General features: G+C 42.7%; 1 protein-coding gene and 1 pseudogene across 4 annotated transcripts in view; one reads left to right on the top strand and one right to left on the bottom strand.

The window, feature by feature from the left end:
- Nucleotides 1-22,181, top strand: part of LOC146526187 (protein MTSS 2-like) — a 99,831-nt gene that overhangs the window by 11,091 nt on the left and 66,559 nt on the right. For all 4 annotated transcript variants that reach the window (XM_085180076.1, XM_085180161.1, XM_085180243.1 and 1 more), the window contains exons 2-3: nt 10,557-10,618; nt 11,301-11,374. In XM_085180076.1, coding sequence (XP_085036202.1) covers nt 10,557-10,618; nt 11,301-11,374 — 136 coding nt within the window. The remainder of the gene's footprint in view (nt 1-10,556; nt 10,619-11,300; nt 11,375-22,181) is intronic.
- On the bottom strand, nt 19,302-20,156 carry LOC146526188 (uncharacterized; annotated as a pseudogene).

The raw sequence follows: 22,181 nt of genomic DNA on the forward strand, positions 1-22,181 counted from the left end.
AATTCTCCAGGGAAGTGTCTGTATGGTCATAAAACACTGGCAGGTATTTGGACGTCCAAATGGAAACCTCTTGCTCAACTTAATATGATGATATCAATGTTACTCAGTCCCATAATAAAGAGACACATGTGTAGAAATTTAGCATAATATCTTAATTTTGAAATTACATTTTTGTGTTTCCTGTTGGGTTGCTTCATGTAGGTGGAAATTCTGTACTGAGGGTTGGACATTGCCAAACTGACACCCAATGCCGAACCAGCGATGGCTCTCTAGTGATTTGGTAGATGTTAGTCAGTTAAAGGAAAAAGATTTATCTGTAGTCACAAATAATACCATATACCTGAAATAGTGTAATGTCATCCTGCTAAAGCACCGGTTAAATATTTTTAGCTGTATCCTATTGTAATAATGCTAATGTTCTTTAATTCTCATCTTTCATTCCTATTATGATACACTTGATCGATTATGTGTGTATGTTCATATCTACCCCTGTTTTTGCATATTACATGACATTCATCAGCGCAGTGTATGATGCAGACATCCCAGATGTTTCACTCGTAGGGAGTCTGTGATCTCTGGCCTAACAGCAGAGTGACACAACAACACACAGATGGTTTCCTCTTTCCTTCATCACTGTGTTTAGATTGGAATTAGCTGCTGCACTTCATCAATTATGCAGTGAGGCAGCTTCATCATTGCTGCGCTGATTCTTTTTTTCTCCAAAACCAACTGCCAAAGTGATGTGGTGGAGGATGTGCGTCGTACCGGTTTATTCAGAATGTTTAAAACTGATATTACATACGTGACATTTTCCCCTGTTTAGTTCATCGAGTTTTAGTTCGACTACTAGCTTCTCTAACTGAAACCACAAAATGCATATGTCCAGTGCAAATGCACTTCATAGGCAGATGTGGAAAAAGTACAGGCATCCTGTACTTAAATAGAAGTACAGATACTTGTGTTAAAAAATACTTTAAGTACTAAGTAGTAAGTATGTTTTTTTCAGTCGAGTAAAAATGTACTCAAAGTAGGAAAGTAGCTTGTTGAAGGAAAATTCCACCATCTATTTTATGCAAAGGTAACTGAACCTTGTACTATATTACTATATTAATAAAATAATATTAGTACACGAGAATAAAAATATGATTCCAATCTTAATTCTAATTCTAATGAATGTGCAACTGTGAAGGCCTCCACACATGAACAGTAAAATGAGTACAGTCAGGGTTAACCCTTTAAGACCTACCATAGAACCAAGTCCGCCAGAGCTTATATTATATGTTTACATGCTGTGGAGCCATTTTTGGGAGCATTTCAAGTTGCTATACATCAATACAACCATTACAGCCTAGATTTTAATAATATGTCTGCATTAAGTGCATAGTAATTACATAAGTCTCAAAAAAGTGCAATAAACTACAAAAAAAGTGAAAATCGTTTTTGTTTTTTTAACATATATTTCTAGTTAGAGAAATTTAAGAGGCTTATCCCTCAAAACTGTAAATACAAATAAGTTGCACAAAATAGTTTCCCACCACAGGAAATTTATTTTGAGTACCTTCATAGTTTTATTTTTGAAATACACCAATTTTTATATACTGCAGGAAAAACAAAAATAAATATTATAATGCAAATTTGCAAAAAAGCAGCATATGCATCAAAATAAACTATTTCCAGCAGTGCAATATGAGTCCTAAGCATCCCAGAAACGACACAGAAAGTCATAAAGTCAAACATAACTTTTAAAAACACCAGTATAGGCTCATTGAGGCCCGGATGGTAAAAAACTACATTTCCGCGAAAATGACGTCACTTCCGGTTTCGGGCAGTTCATGGCGGACATGCGATAGTTCGCGCTGACTTCTTATCCACCTAGGAAGTGTTATGAACAGCTGATCGGATCGGCAAAGCGTGTTTCTGGAATATTATGTTTTTGTTGCTGCAAGTGCTTTTTATGCAGTTTTTGCAAAGCTATATGTGGAAGGAAACTGTGACCGAGGACAAGCTGATGGCATAAGATGTAAGTACAACTCCTCCGGTTTCATATGCAAAAAAAATTATTGCGCTAGCTCACGTGGTTGCAGAGCTACCGGGATTTAAAAATAGTTTTAAATGGGTTAAAGTGGAATCTGGCATGTGGATGAACCCCAAGACTGCAGTCTAGTGAACTCAACAAGATGTCAACAGTTTCACGAGCCATGGTGGCTGATTTCCATTTCGTACACTAACAGTATGAGGTCTTTATACTAGACAGTACTGTTGATATGTTGAGTGAATTAATCTAAGCATCATCATCTTAAATCTAAATGAGTTTACTTCACTGATGTAAACCCAGACTGGCCATAAGGAACCACACGAATAAAAATAAAATAAATTCACATTCAATTCACAACAAGCTAACTTTGTTATATCCCATACAAACTAACCAGTAATTTAACGCAACATTTAAATAACACAAAAAAATGGTTGCACCAAAGCAACCATTGATTTACGCTAAGTATTTATTCATTTAGCCAGCCATTAATTTACTTTACTTTTTACTTTACTTTACTGAACCCTTGAAATTCCTTATAAAGACTGTTCAGCATTTTGAACATCAACTAGCGGTTGTGTCTGTCTGCAGTGGTGTGGCGTGAAGTCATGTGTTGACTGAAGGATATTGATACTGTTGCAAATGAGTACGTAATCTGATTGTTTTTAGCGCTCATTGGTATCTGAGAAAACCCTAGCGCAGCAGCTCTACTCTGGAGTCTGCTTACTTCTCGTCACTGAGTATTTCCTCTAAAGATTGTTTGGAGAAAGCTTTGTCATGATGTCTGGTATCTTATTCTTTTAGTCAGTACCCACACCTCGTGGTCTTAGGTGACGGTAGATCAACCATTTAATTGATTCTATTGTCTTAAGGCTCAATACTTTTGTTACTCTCCAGCTTCATTCCCAAACTTCAGACTTGGCAGCTTATTCTGAGCCACTTTGTACTCAGGTGCAGTCTAGACTGAGCGGGACATCATTGCTTGATAAAGCCAGCAGGACCACCTCACCTGGATAACCAGAGGAGTAATCTTCTCAACATGAAAATTTAAATTCTAAAAAGCAAAGTCAGCCACCATCAAATTCAAAGAGTGACTGATATTTTCTTGATGATACAATAAACCAAATCTCTATGAGTTAAAATAATGAAACAGGAAAATATTGTAGTTTTACAGGAATATACAAGGTCTAATTTGCTGGTAAAATTAATATATTAGAAAGGCCCAAATTGGAAAAGACTGTAATGTAACATAATTTAATTCACTGGCCACTAAACTGTATCTAGCCACACTGAGCAGGAACGTGAAGCTTTACCTATGTAACTAAATCCCAGTTAATGCACTGGTACTGTTGACTAAAAGGAGACTAAACACATCACCATTCTTTCTGGAAGAGATGTGATATATAACACTCTTTCTGTGGGTTATACATCCGTCCCCAACCTTGATAATAGTGAGTTTGATCCTCGTTATGAAAGCAGATGATTATGCATATGGAGCACTGTGAAATTAGCTTCTATTGTTTGATTCTTGCATTTCTCTTTTAAAGTGTGAACTGGCTCGGTGATACGACCAAAAAAAAAATAAAACTCATGCTAATCCTTACATCCCTCTCTGCCTGCCTCCACCCGTTCCCTTTCTCCCTCTGTCTCTCTTGCTGGATTTCCTCTGTTTTTTTGTCTTGCTGTGGGGGAGACAAAGGGAACAAAAGAATGAGTGGAGACAGTAAGCTTCCCGTCCACTATAGTGGAGTGGTGGAGTGGAGCTCTCAATAGAATGCTGGGCAGACTGGATGGACTGGTGCTATGAGAACTAGGCCAGAGGACTGTTGATAGTACCCCAGAGTCTAGAATCAGAACTGGATTAAATGAAGGATTACTAGAAAAAAAAGAGTGAAAAGAAAAATATATATTTATGAAAGATTAAAGCACAGTTTGTCCACCTTTTTAATATTTGCACAACTATCAAAAAGTAAGTTTTAATTCAGCTAAAAAAATAAAAATAAACAGGAAACTCTATCCATCAAATGTACACCTAAAAATCATATAATCATACTATCGGTTCATGCCACTTATTGTTCTTGTCCACATTAATGAAATTCAAACCAAATGGCCTTCTTAATGTATCCTGGTCATACTGAATTACCAATATTTGTTTTGTAGGAACTTCTGTAGCTGGCCACAAATGTCTTTTTCTGCAGCAGGAGTACTTTCAACATCCCCAAGCATACAAGGGTCCACTAGAGTCCAAGTAACATAAATATTGTCATCAGAGAGTGTTCATAAGGCTCTCTGAAGATGTGCATCCTCCGAAGAGACCAACTGTAAATACATTCTCCAAGTGGAATAAAAAGTAGTAGCATGTGTGTGTAGTGCCCACAGTTGTCCACAAGGATGATATTATTCTGTTTTTGTTTTTTTTTTAAAATAAATACAGCTCACCATTTTGATATTTTAGTTATTTAACGTATAGACTCATGCAAAGTCTTGTTAGTCTCGTGCATTTTTTAGAACTTGTCTGTAGATGACACCACGGTCTAAATCCTACTTAACTTGGATTTTTTTTGAGTGATGTTCCAGCATGCAAAGAAAAAGAAGTCAATGGAGGAATCATCAGATTCAGCCCTGAACTTAAAATGTCCAAGAATGCAAATGTCTACTTTAATTGCATTGAAGATTAAACAGTTTTTATGCTTGGTGATTTCACTATGAGTAAGTGCAGTGTAGCTGACTTCCTGCATGCTCTATCTAGGCAACACTGTCGCCAAACTGAGTATTACCATTAGCCAGAATGCATTTGAACTGGAATGCACTGCGTGTAAGGACGGCAAATTCTGATAATAATCAGAATTATAATAATCTCTCCATTCATTTTCCTCCACTTATCCAATCGACGGCCGTGAATCTTACCCTATCAGCTTGGCTAGGCTCTAGTTAAAAAGTGGGTTTCACCATGGACAGGCTAATTAAAAATATTTCACTTCATAGTATCAATGCACTAAGGCTTTTCTTTTTGGTGTTTTCATGTTCTACCTGTGCGTGCGTGGATATTTTCTAGGTGCACTGGCTTTCTTCAGCAGTCCAAATTAAGCAGGTTAAGTTGACAGATGATCCTAAATTAGTATTGTCGTTTGTTTGGACTGTTGAGCAGCTACAACCCTTTATGTGACAAGAACCGGACAACTTTCCTGCCCCAAAACTTCAGCAACTGGTCCCTTCAGTACTCAAATGTCTACAGACTGTTGCTAAAAGAAGAGACAATGCTATGCTGTGGTAAACATGGCCATGTAAACACTTTTGGGGAACACTGAAAACATTTGTTTTCTGTGTTCTATTGTGAATAAAATGTTGGTTTATGAGGTTTGAAAACTTGTTTTTACATTTTACGCAGTGTCCCAACTTCTTGTAATTTGTATTGTATTAAGAACATACACTTTTGAAGCTCAGACTGGACACTTATATATATGCTTTCGCAACACACATTTACTGTAAAAAGGATTTTTTTAACAGAGGAAAAACACCCAAAACAACTGCTTACCCTGTCCACCACTAACAGTGCTTTCTGATAACTACTAGATGTTCCATGACAATCAGTTTAACATGGAAACAGGGATACTGCTAATTAATTAATTGTCACCACTAATTAACTCAAAGCAGATGAACCTTTTTATTCAAAACTGCTAAGGATGGAGACAAAGGAAAGAAAATAAAACCAATCAATTAAAAAAAACATGCAGTTGTTCTTTGAACGTTAATCACCATTAATTTAAAGAAAGCTACACTTGTTTTGTGATTTGGCTTCAACATTTTGCGGTCACATTCATCATCCTGTTCTGTTAGTCCAAAAACAACTGATTGTTTAACTTCACGAGCAAAATAGGCAGATGCAGAAACTGTTGTATGACAGTTATTTTCAAAGGGTTTCTATTATAATGAATGGTTTTGCTTAGAGTGCACGTCCACTCTCGATAGAACATGAAATCCAGGCAGCAGCTCAGCAGTCTAACCACATTCGGTTTTGCTACATCCACAAAAAAAGAAGCAATAAAGGAAAAAGGAAGGAAGGGAGGCTATAAAGGAAGAGAGAAAGACAAAGTGTGAAGGTGAAGTGGAGCTTGAAATTTCTGTTACGATATTCTATAAAAGGAACACAAAACCATTGTAATTACATGATTATGCACACGCTCAGCTGATACAATGTCTTTAGAATTTGACCCATTTTTAAACAACTGACTAACATGAGAGGAAGACGGCTGGCATAAAGTTTAGTGGTGATATGTTTACAATAAATGGATGGCTGTTGTGTCTGTGTGTGTGAGCAAGAGGTAATCGTGCATGCCCTGTTGAGGTTTTTGTGACACAGGAAGTGGTGATGTAATAGTATACAATCCCAGAGCTTTTTCGCACACTCACTGTCTCCCACTGTCTGTGTCTCCCACACTCTGATGTATTTGCCCCTCGGCCACAGTGATGTTCCAAGTCCCACAATCATCTGAGAGCAGTGGTTACGGTCGCGGTCTTTTAGCTCTCTGGTTGAGACAAACATACACGCAACAACATAGAAGAAGCTGTGCAGGCCCGGGGAATTTTAATCTCCTTAAATGCAAAAGTGATTTCAGAAGAGTCCACACATGTGTCACTGACCCTGAAAGACAATCCCTGTTTTTGTAAGAATCTTTTAAAGCTTAGCCTCATAGGTTTTAAGTGTCAACTAAAGAAAAGTACCAATTGTGTAATCACTGGTTTTGCGTGTGTGCAGGCAGCACGGTGGTTAGCACTGGTGCCGCACAGCAAGAAGGTCCTGAGTTCAATTCCACCATCAGGCCGGAGTCTTCCTGTGTGGAGTTTGCATGTTCTCCCCGTGTTTGCGTGGGTTCCCTAGGGGTACTCCGGCTTCCTCCCGCTGTCCAAAGATATGCAGCTTGTGGGGATAATCCAAATTGCCACTAGGTGTGAATGTGCAAGTGAATGTGAGCGCGAATGGTTGTCTGTCCCTGTGTGTTGGCCCTGCGACAGACTGGCGACCTGTCCAGGGTGTACCCCACGTCTCGCCCTATGACAGCTGGGCTCCAGCACCCCCTGCGACCCTGAAAAGGATAAGCGGAAGCGAATGGATGGATGGTTTTGTGTGCTTGTTTTCAAAAAAGATGCCTATTATGCAAAATCTTGATGCTATTTTTGAGTATAATCCAGTAAATCCAGTGTCAAATTACTTTACGATGGCTCACCTGATACCGTTCTATGAATTCAATCTTTTTTTATTTGTTATTTAGCTAGACTAGCTGTTTAGCCTGTTGTGTCTGACTTAATCAATGTCATATCTTTTGTCACTGATGCCTTCTGGCTCGGTCCTGAAAGTCTGGGTCCCTCTTTCCCCACGTTTCACATGGAAGGGCAGACACATCCCAGAACAAACCAGCACATATAAAGCTCTACACCTCGAAATAACAATCTTTTCTTAATTTTTTTTGAAAATAAAAGATGAAATCTTTGTGGCAGTTTCTTTGATCTTTTGTTCCGAGAAAGAGATTTACTATCCATGCTGTTTGATGCTATATTTTGTGGAAATTAATAAAAATGAAACAGTTGGATTTAAAATCAGTGGAAAAATGATCAGTGCTTGTCAGACTCTTTTTCCGGTTATTATTACTATTTTTTTTTCTTTCTTTTGGTTTACAAATGTTCAAACGGCCAGTAAGGTCCGTCGAACACATTATAAATAATATAAAATTATATGGTATGCAAATATAATATTAAAAGGAACTTGTGTTTACTTTACAGGAACACTCAATAGAAATGGACTGGTACTTGTATAAAAAAACAATTTAGACTACAATTCATGTTTAGCCATATATTTGTATAGCATTTAATTCCATGCACCTTAAATCCAGAGCAAAATTAGAATCACCAATTAAACCAGTATGCATGTCTTTGGATTGCGGGAAGAAGCTGGAGTACCCAAAGAGAACCAACAGGAATGCTGAAAACATGTAAATGCCACACAGAATGGCCTCGAGACCAAACCCAAAGCCTTCATGCTGCCATCTGAATATTCAGTGCCACTATCCCACAGAGACAGTCTTCATTTAATCTGGAAGCTACTGATCATACCTCATACCTCACAGCAGCATACAGTGTGTGTCCTGCATTTTAAGAAGCTGAAAGCAATCACACACATCCTTACTCAGTCTTCATACAGTAACTTACCACCAAATTTTTATTGGATTGAAATTGCACAAATATGCTAATAAAGTGAAGGACTCCCCTCGTGTGTATGTATGAGTGTGTGTGCGAGGAGGAGGGCATCGCTTTGGTTTATCTTACAGCCACACTATTTAAGCTCCTGCAAATGGGGGTGCAGGGTTACTGTGTGTGTGTGTGTGTGTGTGTGTAGAGGGTAGAGGGAGTAGCTTTCAGTACCAAGGGGAAATGGTACTGTGATTTCAGACCAAATTAAGCCACATCAAACAGGCCAGATCAAAGAGTATACAGGCCTTACTGTCTGTGCCAGGCTGACATCACGACAGGATACCCCACCCCCCAGAAACACACAAAAACATCCACTTCCTCCTTCTTTCCTTCACTTTCATTTTTTCATTATCCCCTCCATTTCCTCGAGTTTCTATTTTACACTGGCAGCTTTCTCATATTTCACTGTTCCTGTAAAGACATTTTTGACCTCATGCTGATATAAATACACCCGCCAACCCCCGGCACGCACAATTTGCAAGCATTTAACAGGGTTATAGGTTAACCTGGATCAAGTATAATGTAATATGTGCTGGGGGTGTGTGATAGAGGAATCATCGAGTCTTAAGAAGTGCTAGGAGGATGGGGGAGTAGCATCCATTAAGACACCGTTTCAGCTTTGAATTGTGTTAACGATCTTGGCTGTTCTAGTCAGACCCTTTGATGCTGCCTGATGCCAGTGGCTGTCAAGTCTTCTCTATATGTGTGTGTGTGCATTTGTGTGTGTCTGTATGTTGGATAGATGGATTAGATGGCTGCATGAGGAGGAGAGGGGGTTGATGATGAAGGACGGGGTGAAGCGGGGGTGAAAAAGGGATTGGGGGATGCAGAGTACCAATGGAGGAGAGAATGGAATTGGTGTGTGTGTGAGTGAGTGTACATGTTTAGACATCTTTGTGAGGACAGAAAAATGTCATGCTACTATACTTGTGGGGACCAACAGTCACTTATGGGGACAAAATGCCGTCCGCTCGAGTTTTAAGGCATTTTTCAGGTTCAAAATGCAGTTTTAGTAACAAGGTTACAATTAGGTTATGGTTAGGTTTAGGCTGAGGGTTAGGATTCAGATTAGGCATTCATTTTTGATGGCAAGGGTTAGGGTAAACAGCCAGCGAAAGCATTATGTCAATGAGATGTCCTCACTAAAATCAAATTCAAATCAAATTCAAATCAAATTCAAATTTTATTTGTCACATACACAGTCATACACAGTACGATATGCAGTGAAATGCTTACACAACTGCTCGTGACCTAAAGAAAAAAAAGAAAAGGCTATGAATAAGAGAGGAAATAAATATGAAAATTAAAAAGGGTAAATTTAACTAGGAAGGAATAAAATAAAATAAAATATAAAAAATAAAGTTAAAAATGAAATAACTGTACAACACAAATTAGAATGAAGGGTAAATTTAACTGGGAAAGAATAAGATAAAATATATAAATTAAAGTTGAAAATAAATAACTGTACAACAAATACACAATACACAGTATAGAAATATATAAGAATGTATGAGAAATATAAATATATATATACACAATAACAGCAGCTGTAGAAGTATTAACTGGAAATGAAGAATATAATGTCCAGTGTTGTGCAATCCACATTATTTAGTGTCCTGTGCAGTGCAAATATGCTTAAAGTGATTTAAGTGATGAAGTGTAAACAAAGTCCAGAATGTCCAGTGTGTGTGTAAGAACTATATGTGTGGGTCAGTACTGTGTGGTGGTGTGATTGAGAGACCGTATCGCCTGCGGGAAGAAGCTCCTCCTCCGTCTCTCTGTGTTGGTCTTCAGGGAGCAGAATCGCTTTCCTGACCTCAACAGAGAGAGGTCAGGAAAGATATGAAAATGTATGTGTGTGTGTCTTTATGGTTTTAACTTGAAAAATGTAGAGTTAAAGGACATCAAAGCATATGAAATGAAAACGTCTGTAGTAAATTTACAACGAAGACACTTTTTTGTTATCAGAATATTTGTTTATTTTTAATTCACATTGAACATTATTGCTATTAATTTAAACACATGCATGCGCAGAAACATATATAAGCAAAATGCAATGCAAAGTCTCAAAAGTAAAACTTTTTTTATTCTTCAAAAGCAACTCTTCATGTTAGGATATTATTCCTACGTCATTATCTTCCCACTTCATGTATCTTTTTTCTTCTGGCATCCTTTTTAACGCGTGTATTTTGGTTTGGTAACACATATATGCAGTAAACTTTGATCATTAAATGATATTTTTCCATTTTAATGTGGATCCCTTTCTTTGTGTTGTCAGTGCTCCTATCCTGTGTGGGAGGACTTCAGCGCCAAGGCCACCAAGCTGCATTCCCAACTCCGGTATGCTCCACTGCACAACACACCACTGCACAGTCAACAGCTTTTGAATTATGAAAATATTAAGAGAATATTTAATGCCAGTTTCAAAACAAGACAGATTAAAGTCGAGAGAATTTGGGATTTTTTTTATTTTGCCTTCATTTAAAGGCATAGACTAAATATGAGAATGCAGTAGCCTGAAATGTGGGCCTAATATAGGGCATTAAACCAGTTAATATGGGAGTGGATAACTGGGTGTTACAGTTTTAACACACTCTGAGCTTTCTTGTAGGACAGTCCTAGCAAAAACTGTGGAAAGGTATATGAGTCCCACATCACAGACATGACTTTTCCACTTGTTTTTGTTTGCAACGCTGTGTTTCCTTCAAAATATTCACATTCTGTTTTTTCAGACATGCCCACTGTCGCATCCAAAAGATGAATCAGAAATGACAATGAATGAAATTAAAGTGTTCATTTTAGTTGTTAAAATGTTTTTATTAGTGAGTCACTTAAATCCAAGCCTCACCTAAAACGAGTTGAGGAAGTTAAGGCTTTAAAACTGACACAGCAGCAGGTATTGTTGGTACAGCTTCATTTTTATATACAGTTTTAAATATAGTCTATGTATAAATTCCATAATATCCTAATATCATGCGAAGTCAGGCTGAAGTTTTGTCAAAATGCTTTTCTCTGTCCATAGAACCACTGTGTTGGCTGCCGTGGCCTTCCTTGATGCCTTTCAGAAGGTGGCAGACATGGCTACCAACACCAGAGGTAGGATAACAACGTGTGTGTGCGGGTTTGTAAGAAAGAAACAGCGACTTGCTCAGAGAGCCGTAAGCTCTGTGTCTTCTGTTGTTGCTTTTCTGAAATGCCCTCCACATTGCAGAACTATCAAGAGTATTATTATGTTGTTGAGATATTATCAACCAGCCTTCTAAAGAGCCATCTTACTCATGAAAGTGTTTCCAGTGTCCTCGAGGTAAACTTTGTCCCAAACTTCAAAACAAGTTTACTGCTGTTTACAGAGACAGAAACATGATGGAAGTACCTCAGAGAGGTCAGTCAAATCTATTTTTGTAGCAGGATGCATTTTATCAGGCATCCCAATGCACCGGGAAACACCTTTTAAACACTGAGGCAACAGGGGACAAAAAATATGTGCATCAGAATTTTATTGCTGGGAAAGAAAAGAAATGGAAAGTATTGGTTATTATTTTTATTCTATGGAGTCTTTTTGAGATACACAAAAATAGTCCTTAATTCTTTCTTGTCAAAGTGTTTTTGAGTTATTGAGAAGGTTCTCACAGAGGTAATGTTTGAACATCAGCAACCTGCAGAATAGTTACAGTCCCCAGTACTCCAACTACTGTACCAGAGGAATAACTAATATTTTTTTCTCGTATTATCATGGCGGTCATGGTGAATACACATAAAAGCGTCAGCATCAAGCGTCAGCATCAGTAAATGTTAATGCTGATTGGTGAGCGAGTAAAGTGTGAGTAATGCCAAATGCAGGGTGCAGAAAAACAGACTAAAATGACGAAAACTCATATCTATAAATGAAAGTGATAAGTTGTTTTTGCGTCAAATGAATCAAATCGGTCATGTAATAGGTGTGAAATCTCCATAATTCATGAATGACACAACAGTAAGCTCAGTGTGAAGTAGAAAGTAGCTCCAGAAATATAGCCTCAGATTGTTTTTGTACCCAATGACTCTGGAAGGTGTAGCAAAAACATTTATTTTAGGGTGAGAAATGCTTGTAAAGCTCACTGGGTGATTGTTGCTGACAGAGGTGCAGAATGATAGTGAGGGAATTTATGTAGCAAATAAACAGCTTGAATTGTGCGCAGTGCGACTACTGCACTTTAAACTTTGTCTAATTGTCATTTTTTGCTACAATTCCATGGATCATGTTTCCTAAGAAGAGCTTAAAAAAAATGTGCACATTATACAGAGCCGGTAAAACCTGTGGGTAATGTGCCAAACAAGTGTAACTTTAAACAGCGGTTTGGTTGCTTTCTAGCAAGTTGATTCACATCTTAAATTCCTAAAATGCCCATGATTAATGTTGTTACATTTCTTTTCCTACATGGTACTCAGCCAAAAATTCAACAGAGTTTATAGACTCATGGGCTATGGATTGTTTTCTTGTGTGTTTGGCTTGACACTCTTGACACACTTGATATTCTGTGCGTAGGCTTAAAGCTTGGCGCAAGTTTTAAGAGAGTGTGGGATGTGAGCTAAGAAGGTCAGACAAACACTCACCGTCCACCGGCAACCACGTGAATAGTACGGTACCACTGAGGAAAGTGAGGAAGACGACCAAGACAGTAATACAGGGAATTTCTCCATCCATGTAGCTTATTAGGTGCAGCTGTAGACAGTGTATGTGGTGTGTGTCTGCAGCCCCAGGTGGGCTCCTATAGCAGAGGATACAGGAAGATCATGCTGCTTTTACAGGCCAGACAGGAAGTCACCATGCTTTGTCAGCTCATTATACGTGCCACACACACACACACACACACACACACAGACACGCTGAAATATAACATAAATGGTCCTGTCACAAAGATCCAGACTGTTCATCAGAGGCTCTTTCTACTTTCTATACCGATGAGTCATTCCTGTTAGAGTCCATTTGTCAGACTGCGATACAGATGCGTCTCTTTCTCAGTGTGTGATGTTCTATAATAGATTTGTTAAATGGATGCAGGCAGGAGACGGCACCAATAATGATGCTCTCTGTCTCCCTGCCACTTGCTATATCAATGTGCTACTTATTACAGTGTGTATGAATCAAGCCCAAAGGGTACTGATGATCCTGTGCTCTGCTCTAGTACTGACAGTCCCATTTGGAAGGCTGGATTGGGAATGTTTTCATTACGGCTGTCAAACAAATTTTAAGTGAACTGAAACGCTGCAAAATGTTATGCTGGGTTCAAGTGAGAAAAAAAACAGGCTCCCATTATTAATGGAATATTTCTCAAAGTCTTGACAGCTAATGATTCATGTTATCGTTCACCATCTTGTGAAAGTTGCCGTGAACTATTTTAGTTCTTAAAAACAGAAGAAAGAAAAGGCTTATGTGGCAGTTCATTTCAAAAACAAGTTGAAATTGTCATGCGACAGCGTGCAGGACTCCCTACCCAGACCAGCACAATGCGGCTGTTACATTTACAGCTTAATGAAGCCTCCAGTTGAGGACTCGTGAGATGTCGAACCAGGAACTCTGTTTCCTGGTTTCCTAATTTTCTTTCTATTCAGATCAAATTTACTTTTGATTTTTCTGTGACTGGAGTTGTACACACAGTTGTTCACTGGCCGTTTCTGCCTGTAGTTGAAGGCTGATGTTTCAGAGACTCAGCGGCCTTCTTTAATTAACAAATGGGTTTTCTGCTGAGTCAGCACGATTTAAAACATTTTCTATGAATGAAACAATGAATTAGCCTTTAAATATTCCATCAGGGAACACGTTGTGCCACTGAAACACACAACTCTGTACATTTTTCTATGCAGTTCCTCATAAAAGATTTCTGATTAACGATCAATTTATTCTCATCTTTCTTCCAAAAACAGGGACGTTTCAAATGTCCCCAAACCCTTCACCGCTGCTGTACATGCCTCTCAGAGAAGGATCCCCAACTAATGAAGCTGACATGTATTATTCAAAAGTATTTTATTATTTGTACTGACATGTTATTTGCTGTATGTTTCTCTCAAGATTAACTCTTTACAAACAAGTCATTTCTAGTGTTATTAGAGGATATTTTATATACTTTTTATTTAATTTTACATTTTTTATGTTGAAAATCAAAGTCGGTCAAAGTGATCAAACTGACCAAAATCACATCTTTCACTATTTGTTTGACCTGCTGATTGGTAAAATACAAAGAGTTCACTCTCTGTGATTTAGCCTGGTCACAAACGTGTCCACTATCGTTTGCGTTCAGTGTGTATAGCTAATGTTAGCATGCTAACACTAGAAGCATGGGATAGCTATTAAATATCTGTGTGCTACAGAGTCTGCTCACACTAGCATCTAGCTGAAACCTCTATGAGTAAATAATATGTCTGGACACAGTCTGCTGTTAATACCTGATAAAAGTAAATAACTAAAAAGTATTTTTAGTTATTTTTGGTAGATAGTGTCATGGTTGGCTGTGTGGCAGGCAGGCAAGCAGGAGTGCTGGATCCAAAATGCAGGACTCAGACAGAGAAGTACAACTTAAAGCGCAGCTTTATTGCTGGGAAAAACCTCTTACTAAACTAAACTCACCAAAAGACAAAGAAAAACGCTGGTGGACTAAAACACTGTAGCAGAAATACTGAACTGGAGCTGGAGACAAAACACTGGAAACACAGCGGCAAAACACACAGCTTGTTGAGGGTACGACGCGATGTAACAGCAGTCTGGCGAGGAAGGAGCGGCTAGCAGGTCCAGCGGGCATGTGGCGTGGAGGTTAGCCGGATAACTCGGAGCCAGTCAGTTAAATTAAACAACAGACCTTTATTTCTTATCAGCAACACAAGACCATACAAGCCAGGTCTCCACGGCTCTACTCTGTCCGCACATACATGTCCGGGGTTCGGTAGTCGCCGGTGCCAGGCCGCCACAACATCAAGGTATCTCCTCGGAGAATTGAACATGAGCAGCATGAAATGGCCGCTGCTAACAACAACACACCCACTAGGAGACTTCCACAACTACTACAATAATAGGGCAACCCCCCCTAGTGGTGCTATAACCCAAAAGGGTTGTTACATCACCCCCCCGGCAATTAGCAGGCTGTCCTCAGCCGGACCCAGGTAACCCTCCTCCCGCTACCCTTTTTCACTATACATAGTTACATTAGGTAGTAAGCAGGTTGTGGAGGAATTGTTAGACACCCTTACCTTACAGCATGGGTACAGTCAATAAACAAACTTAGTGTTTGAAGCAAACAATACAGAACATGCAGTATTACTGCCAATCCATCTTCCAGAGATGGTCATAGACAAGGGAAACAGTCAGACATACAACACAACCGGTCACTCAAATCGGTACAACAGAAAACCAAACAAAGGCTCTCACGGGCCACGATGACGAGGGCTCAGTGGAACAGAACAAGTAATCACCCCTTATGAACAGAACAATTACAGCATGTACATGTATGAAACCAATCCTCAGCCAACATTGAGTCTGTCCGTATGATGACGGTTAGTCCACCTGGTAGCAGTCCAACCCTCAGTGATTCTGGGGCACCGGCGGGTCTCAAACGATAGTGTACCCCCTCAGCCGGTGGCGACTCAGAGGCGCCCTCAGCAGGGTGCCCGCCTGCTTCGATATCCCCTGAACTCGGGAATGAGGGCTGTCCCCACGTTTCAGTCTCATCCAGGCTCTCCTGAGCCGAAGTCCGGTGCCCTGAAGGAGATGTGGAGTCCCAGGAGTAAAATGTCTGAACGTTCACGACATGGAAGACTCCTGCGTCTTCACCAGTGTCAATCTTGGCTAATCTGTAGTTGACCTCCCCAAGCTTCTGAGTAACCTCGAGGGGGCCTGTAAACAAGGGTGCCAGCTTGGCTGCGAAGGAAGATTGAGCATCCGATCGATGATGAGCTTTGACTTTCACCAAGTCTCCGACTGCATAGGTCATCGGTCGGCGTCTCAGGTCGTAGTAGCGTTTCTGCCTAGCGTGGCTGCGAGCCAGTGTCTCCCTGGCACGATCGTGGGCCTCCTGAAGCGACGCTTTAAGGGTCTCCGGATAGGGCATGGATGACTCCTCGCTCTCTCCAGACGGCTTAGTAAGCAAGTCAAGGGGTGTCTCCAGCTCCCTACCATACAACATCATAGCAGGGCTGAGTCCTGTACTCTCATGGGGGGCTGAGCGCAGCGCGAAACAGATTTGGGACATGAACTTATCCCATGACGCGTGCTTATCGCCCACGTAGGCGCGGATGGCTGTTTTGAGAGTTCTGTTCACTCTTTCGGTCGCATTAGTTTGCGGATGATACGCCGTCGTGAGGCGGTGGGTGGACCCAAGAGTGGAGAGAACAGAATCAAACAGCTCACTGACAAAAGGTGAGCCCCTGTCCGAAATAAGGTATCTAGGGGCCCCATGTCTAGCAAACACCTCGTTAATGAACTTACTGGCCGCTACTCGAGCCGTCGCATCCCGAACCGCACACACTTCGATCCACTTGGAGAAGTAGTCCACGAAGACCAGTATGTACGAGTTCCCCGAAGCGGTGCGAGGTAGTGGTCCAACAAAATCGACCCCTGCGTATTCCCAGGGTCGCTGGGGCGTAATGGGGACCATGAAGCCCACTGGCTTTCTTTGACTGGGTTTTGTGAGTTGACATACTGGGCACGACAAGACATAGCATTTAACTTCAGATGCCATCTTGGGCCAATAAAACCTAGACTGCATTCTTGCTAGTGTCTTAGCAATCCCCAGGTGACCTGCTGTAGGGTGGTCATGATAATAACCGCACAGGGTACCCCGGAGAGCCGTAGGAGCATACAGCTTCAGCTCCTCCTGGGGCCGAAGATTGCGCTTATGTTTCGGGCCTCGGTAATAGAGTAGGCCGTCATTGACCACCAAGGACGGTGAAGGACTGGCGTCCGAACCCAGATCGGGGGAACACTCCAGGTCTCGGAGCTTTGGACCTGCACCTGGGTCATCCAACTGCAGCTGCCTTAGTTGTGTTCGGTCCTCTAACAAAAGGGGAGGCTGGGCACGAAGATCCATGCCCCAGATGACAGCATGCTCTGGCAAGATTTCAATAGGAGGACCCTCTGGTGCAGGTAGTGGGTTGCGAGACAGAGCGTCTGGCACCCTGTTGTGCACCCCAGCCTTATGTACGATGGTAAAGTCAAAGTCCTGCAAGCGCAGGGACCACCGCGCCAACCGGCCGGTGGGGTTTGGGCGTGACATCAGCCACTTAAGGCTGTTGTGGTCAGTCAAGACCGTCACGTGAAGCCCTTCCACATAGGGACGAAAGTGTTCTAAAGCCCAAATCACAGCCAGACACTCCTTTTCTGGCGTAGAGTATGGTTTCTCTGCCTTGTGAAGAGCTCGACTCGCGTAAGCGACCGCTACTTCCCTACCCTCTGCATCCTTCTGCATTAAGGCCGCCCCCAAGCCCAGGTCACATGCATCCGTATGGATGAAGAAAGGCCGGGAAAAGTCGGGGAGTGACAGGACAGGCGCTGTTGCAATGCTCTGTTTCAGGAAGTCCATGGACTCCTGACACCTGTCATCCCACTGGAAGGTAACATCCTTCCTTGTCAGGGTGTGCAGAGGTTCTGCATGGCGAGCATATTCCTTTATGAATCTGCGGTAGTACCCCGTCAGACCGAGAAACTGCCGCACCTGTTTCATTGAGGACGGAGTTCTGAACTGCATCACAGCCTTGATTTTGTCACTGTCCGGTTTAATGCCATCCGGGGTAACCCGGTAGCCTAGGAAGGTGAGCTCCTTCAGGCAGAACTGGCATTTCTTGAGCTTCAACGAGAGGCCCGCAGACCTAAGTCTCTCCAGGACCTCCCGCAGGTCCGACAAATGCTGTTCGAAGTTAGGGGACACAATCACGATGTCGTCCAGGTATACAGCACATGTCTTGTAAACAAGGCCGCTGAGGACGTTGTGCATCAGCCTCTGAAAGGTGGCTGGTGCGTTGCAGAGTCCGAAAGGGAGCACGCGAAACTGAAACAGCCCACAATGGGAAACAAAGGCTGTTTTAGGGCGTGAGTCCCCTGAGACCGGCACCTGCCAGTAACCCCTCGCCAGGTCCAATGTTGAAATGAATCGACCTCTCGCTAGGAAGTCGAGGGACTCATCGACCCGCGGTAAGGGGTATGAGTCCTTCTGAGTCACCTGGTTCAGCCCCCTAAAGTCCACACAGAACCGTGGGTCAGCGCCCAACCTGTTAACGATCACGACAGGTGCGGCCCAGGGGCTCATGGACGGTTCAATTATGCCATCTTCCAGCATTTTCTGGATCTGCACTTCAATGAGTTGTTTCTTTGCAGGGGAGGTGCGGTATGGGGGGAGGTTAATAGGCCTCACGTCTCCCGTGTCGATCACATGTTCAGTTAAAGACGTGCGACCCAAATGTCCATCAAACATACTGCTAAATTGTTCAAGGAGGACAACTAATAGTTCTCTCTGACTATCTGTTAGGTTTGCCTCCAGAGCTTTGGTCTCCAGCGAGGGCTCTACCATGTCAAGCGTCATAATGACATTATCATCGCTCAACATATCAACTGAGCAACCCTCCTCTTCATCCGCGCCTGGGCATGGAATGTCGTCCATAACTACGGTTCTTGAGGGGATGTGGATTGTCAAAGAGGCCCTGCTCATAAAGTCCATCCCTAAGACAAAGGGGGACGACAAGTTGCGGATGACAGCAAACCGGTGGTAAAACCTTTTGTTCAGGAACCCTATGGGCAGCCATGTAACACTCTCCGGGAGACAGCGAGCACCGTCTACTAGGCTCACCGGCGGACCCATCCACTGGTGGGTTCTGTTGGGAGACAAGTTGTTCTCCAAAATGAGTTCAGCCCGCACAGCAGACAGGGATGCCCCCGTATCTAGCGTAGCGTCTACTGCCACTGAGTTGGAAGTTAATTTTGGCTTTCAGTGGAGTATTCCAGTGTGCTCCAGACTCTACATCTTCCATGTGCCCCACAATGCCTTGCACAATCTGGTGGGCATCATGCGGGCTCGTGCGCGCGAAGCAGTAGGTCCATAACCGATGGGACCGGCGTACCGTACAACGCAACCCGATACTTCTCCAATGAATGTTTACATATGAGCTCGATCTGTTCATGCTCCGGCGGCGGGCATCTTAGCTTATTAAACTCACCGAGCATGTGAGCTACAAACGTTGGGAGGGGCTCCTCCGGTGATTGGACGCGATCAAGGATGCCCCGCCAAACGTGCTCTTGGTTATCAGCTGACACAAACACTGATTCAAAAAGTTGGTAAAAATGTGCCCATGTAGTAATGTGAGAGCTGAGGGCCCTAAACCATTTACTGGGTTCTCCCTTGAGGAAGTGAGGGAGCTCACTCAGAACCTGTGAGTCGGTTAGGCGCAGCGACGATCTGTAGCTGTCCACTGATTGGAGCCATTCCTCCGGTGACACTCCACCGTCACCAGCGAACACTGGGGGCTCCAGCTTGGCCTGGTGCAGCGCTGCGGTGATCATCCTCGATGTATTGCAGAGATCTGCCGACTGACGCTGGAGAAGCGGAGGGGGCTCTGCATTAATCCCTTTCTGTGTGAATGGTGTGGAGAAAGCCACTGGGTTGGGGGTTCTCTGAGGAGATGTTTGCTCCCCTGGTTCCCCTCTCGCGCCACCATCCAAGTGTTTCAGAAGGCTCTTTTGTAGTTCCAGCGAATCGTGCAAGCAGACTCGCAGTTTCTCCACCTCTTCCTACAAGTTTTCCACCTTAAGATTGAGGTCATGAGGGGTAGCGGGAGGGATGATGTACTTTGTCAGGCTGGGAGCTTCAGCATCCGAGTCGCAGCCGTCTCCCTCGCTCCCTGTGTCTGGGTGGGACGCCATTTCAAAAGTATGGCCGAAACCACTCTCTCCCACAAAAGTTATGGCAAAGTGAAAGAGCGTTCACACACAGTACCTAAGCGTTAATATCCGTCAGACGGAGAGCGTCCGTGCACACTCTGAATGAACACTGAGTCAAAGTCACTGTAGCGTTAGCCTTAGCTTTAGCACCGCCGATGTCGCAACGGTCCAATAGCACTGAGTTAGTGGTCCGACGGACCGTACAGTTACTCACGGAGTACTCTCCCTCGGCAGGCGAGCGTGTCAAGCGATGGGTCGGTGGTCTTCCACGCCTGCAAATATCGTTGAAATCGCGGGGAGTCAGCTCCTTCACGGGGTCCTATCGGCCCGGCCAATACAGCCAAACGAAGAGGAAAAAAAACACGCCACCTCAGCCGAAGTGTCGATCGTTGAAAAACATGGGAAATATATCCGAGCCCACTGTCTGTCGGTCCGGATGACGACGAAGATCCAGAGAACAATGTTCGGGCGCCACTTTGTAACAGCAGTCTGGCGAGGAAGGAGCGGCTAGCAGGTCCAGCGGGCATGTGGCGTGGAGGTTAGCCGGATAACTCGGAGCCAGTCAGTTAAATTAAACAACAGACCTTTATTTCTTATCAGCAACACAAGACCATACAAGCCAGGTCTCCACGGCTCTACTCTGTCCGCACATACATGTCCGGGGTTCGGTAGTCGCCGGTGCCAGGCCGCCACAACATCAAGGTACAGTGGGGCAAAAAAGTATTTAGTCAGCCACCGATTGTGCAAGTTCCCCCACTTAAAATGATGACAGAGGTCAGTAATTTGCACCAGAGGTACACTTCAACTGTGAGAGACAGAATGTGAAAAAAAAATCCATGAATTCACATGGTAGGATTTGTAAAGAATTTATTCGTAAATCAGGGTGGAAAATAAGTATTTGGTCAATAACAAAAATACAACTCAATACTTTGTAACATAACCTTTGTTGGCAATAACAGAGGTCAAACGTTTACTATAGGTCTTTACCAGGTTTGCACACACAGTAGCTGGTATTTTGGCCCATTCCTCCATGCAGATCTTCTCAAGAGCAGTGATGTTTTGGGGCTGTCGCCGAGCAACACGGACTTTCAACTCCCGCCACAGATTTTCTATGGGGTTGAGGTCTGGAGACTGGCTAGGCCACTCCAGGACTTTCAAATGCTTCTTACGGAGCCACTCCTTTGTTGCCCGGGCGGTGTGTTTTGGATCATTGTCATGTTGGAAGACCCAGCCTCATTTCATCTTCAAAGTTCTCACTGATGGAAGGAGGTTTTGGCTCAAAATCTCACGATACTTGGCCCCATTCATTCTGTCCTTAACACGGATCAGTCGTCCTGTCCCCTTGGCAGAAAAACAGCCCCATAGCATGATGTTTCCACCCCCATGCTTCACAGTAGGTATGGTGTTCTTGGGATGCAACTCAGTATTCTTCTTCCTCCAAACACGACGAGTTGAGTTTATACCAAAAAGTTCTACTTTGGTTTCATCTGACCACATGACATTCTCCCAATCCTCTGCTGTATCATCTATGTGCTCTCTGGCAAACTTCAGACGGGCCTGGACATGCACTGGCTTCAGCAGCGGAACACGTCTGGCACTGCGGGATTTGATTCCCTGCCGTTGTAGTGTGTTACTGATGGTGACCTTTGTTACTTTGGTCCCAGCTCTCTGCAGGTCATTCACCAGGTCCCCCCGTGTGGTTCTGGGATCTTTGCTCACCGTTCTCATGATCATTTTGACCCCACGGGATGAGATCTTGCGTGGAGCCCCAGATCGAGGGAGATTATCAGTGGTCTTGTATGTCTTCCATTTTCTGATGATTGCTCCCACAGTTGATTTTTTCACACCAAGCTGCTTGCCTATTGTAGATTCACTCTTCCCAGTCTGGTGCAGGTCTACAATTCTTTTCCTGGTGTCCTTCTAAAGCTCTTTGGTCTTGGCCATGGCGGAGTTTGGAGTCTGACTGGTTGAGGCTGTGGACAGGTGTCTTTTATACAGATGATGAGG

Source organism: Neolamprologus multifasciatus, chromosome 1, assembly GCF_963576455.1.
Source record: "Neolamprologus multifasciatus chromosome 1, fNeoMul1.2, whole genome shotgun sequence".
Lineage (NCBI taxonomy): Eukaryota > Metazoa > Chordata > Actinopteri > Cichliformes > Cichlidae > Neolamprologus > Neolamprologus multifasciatus.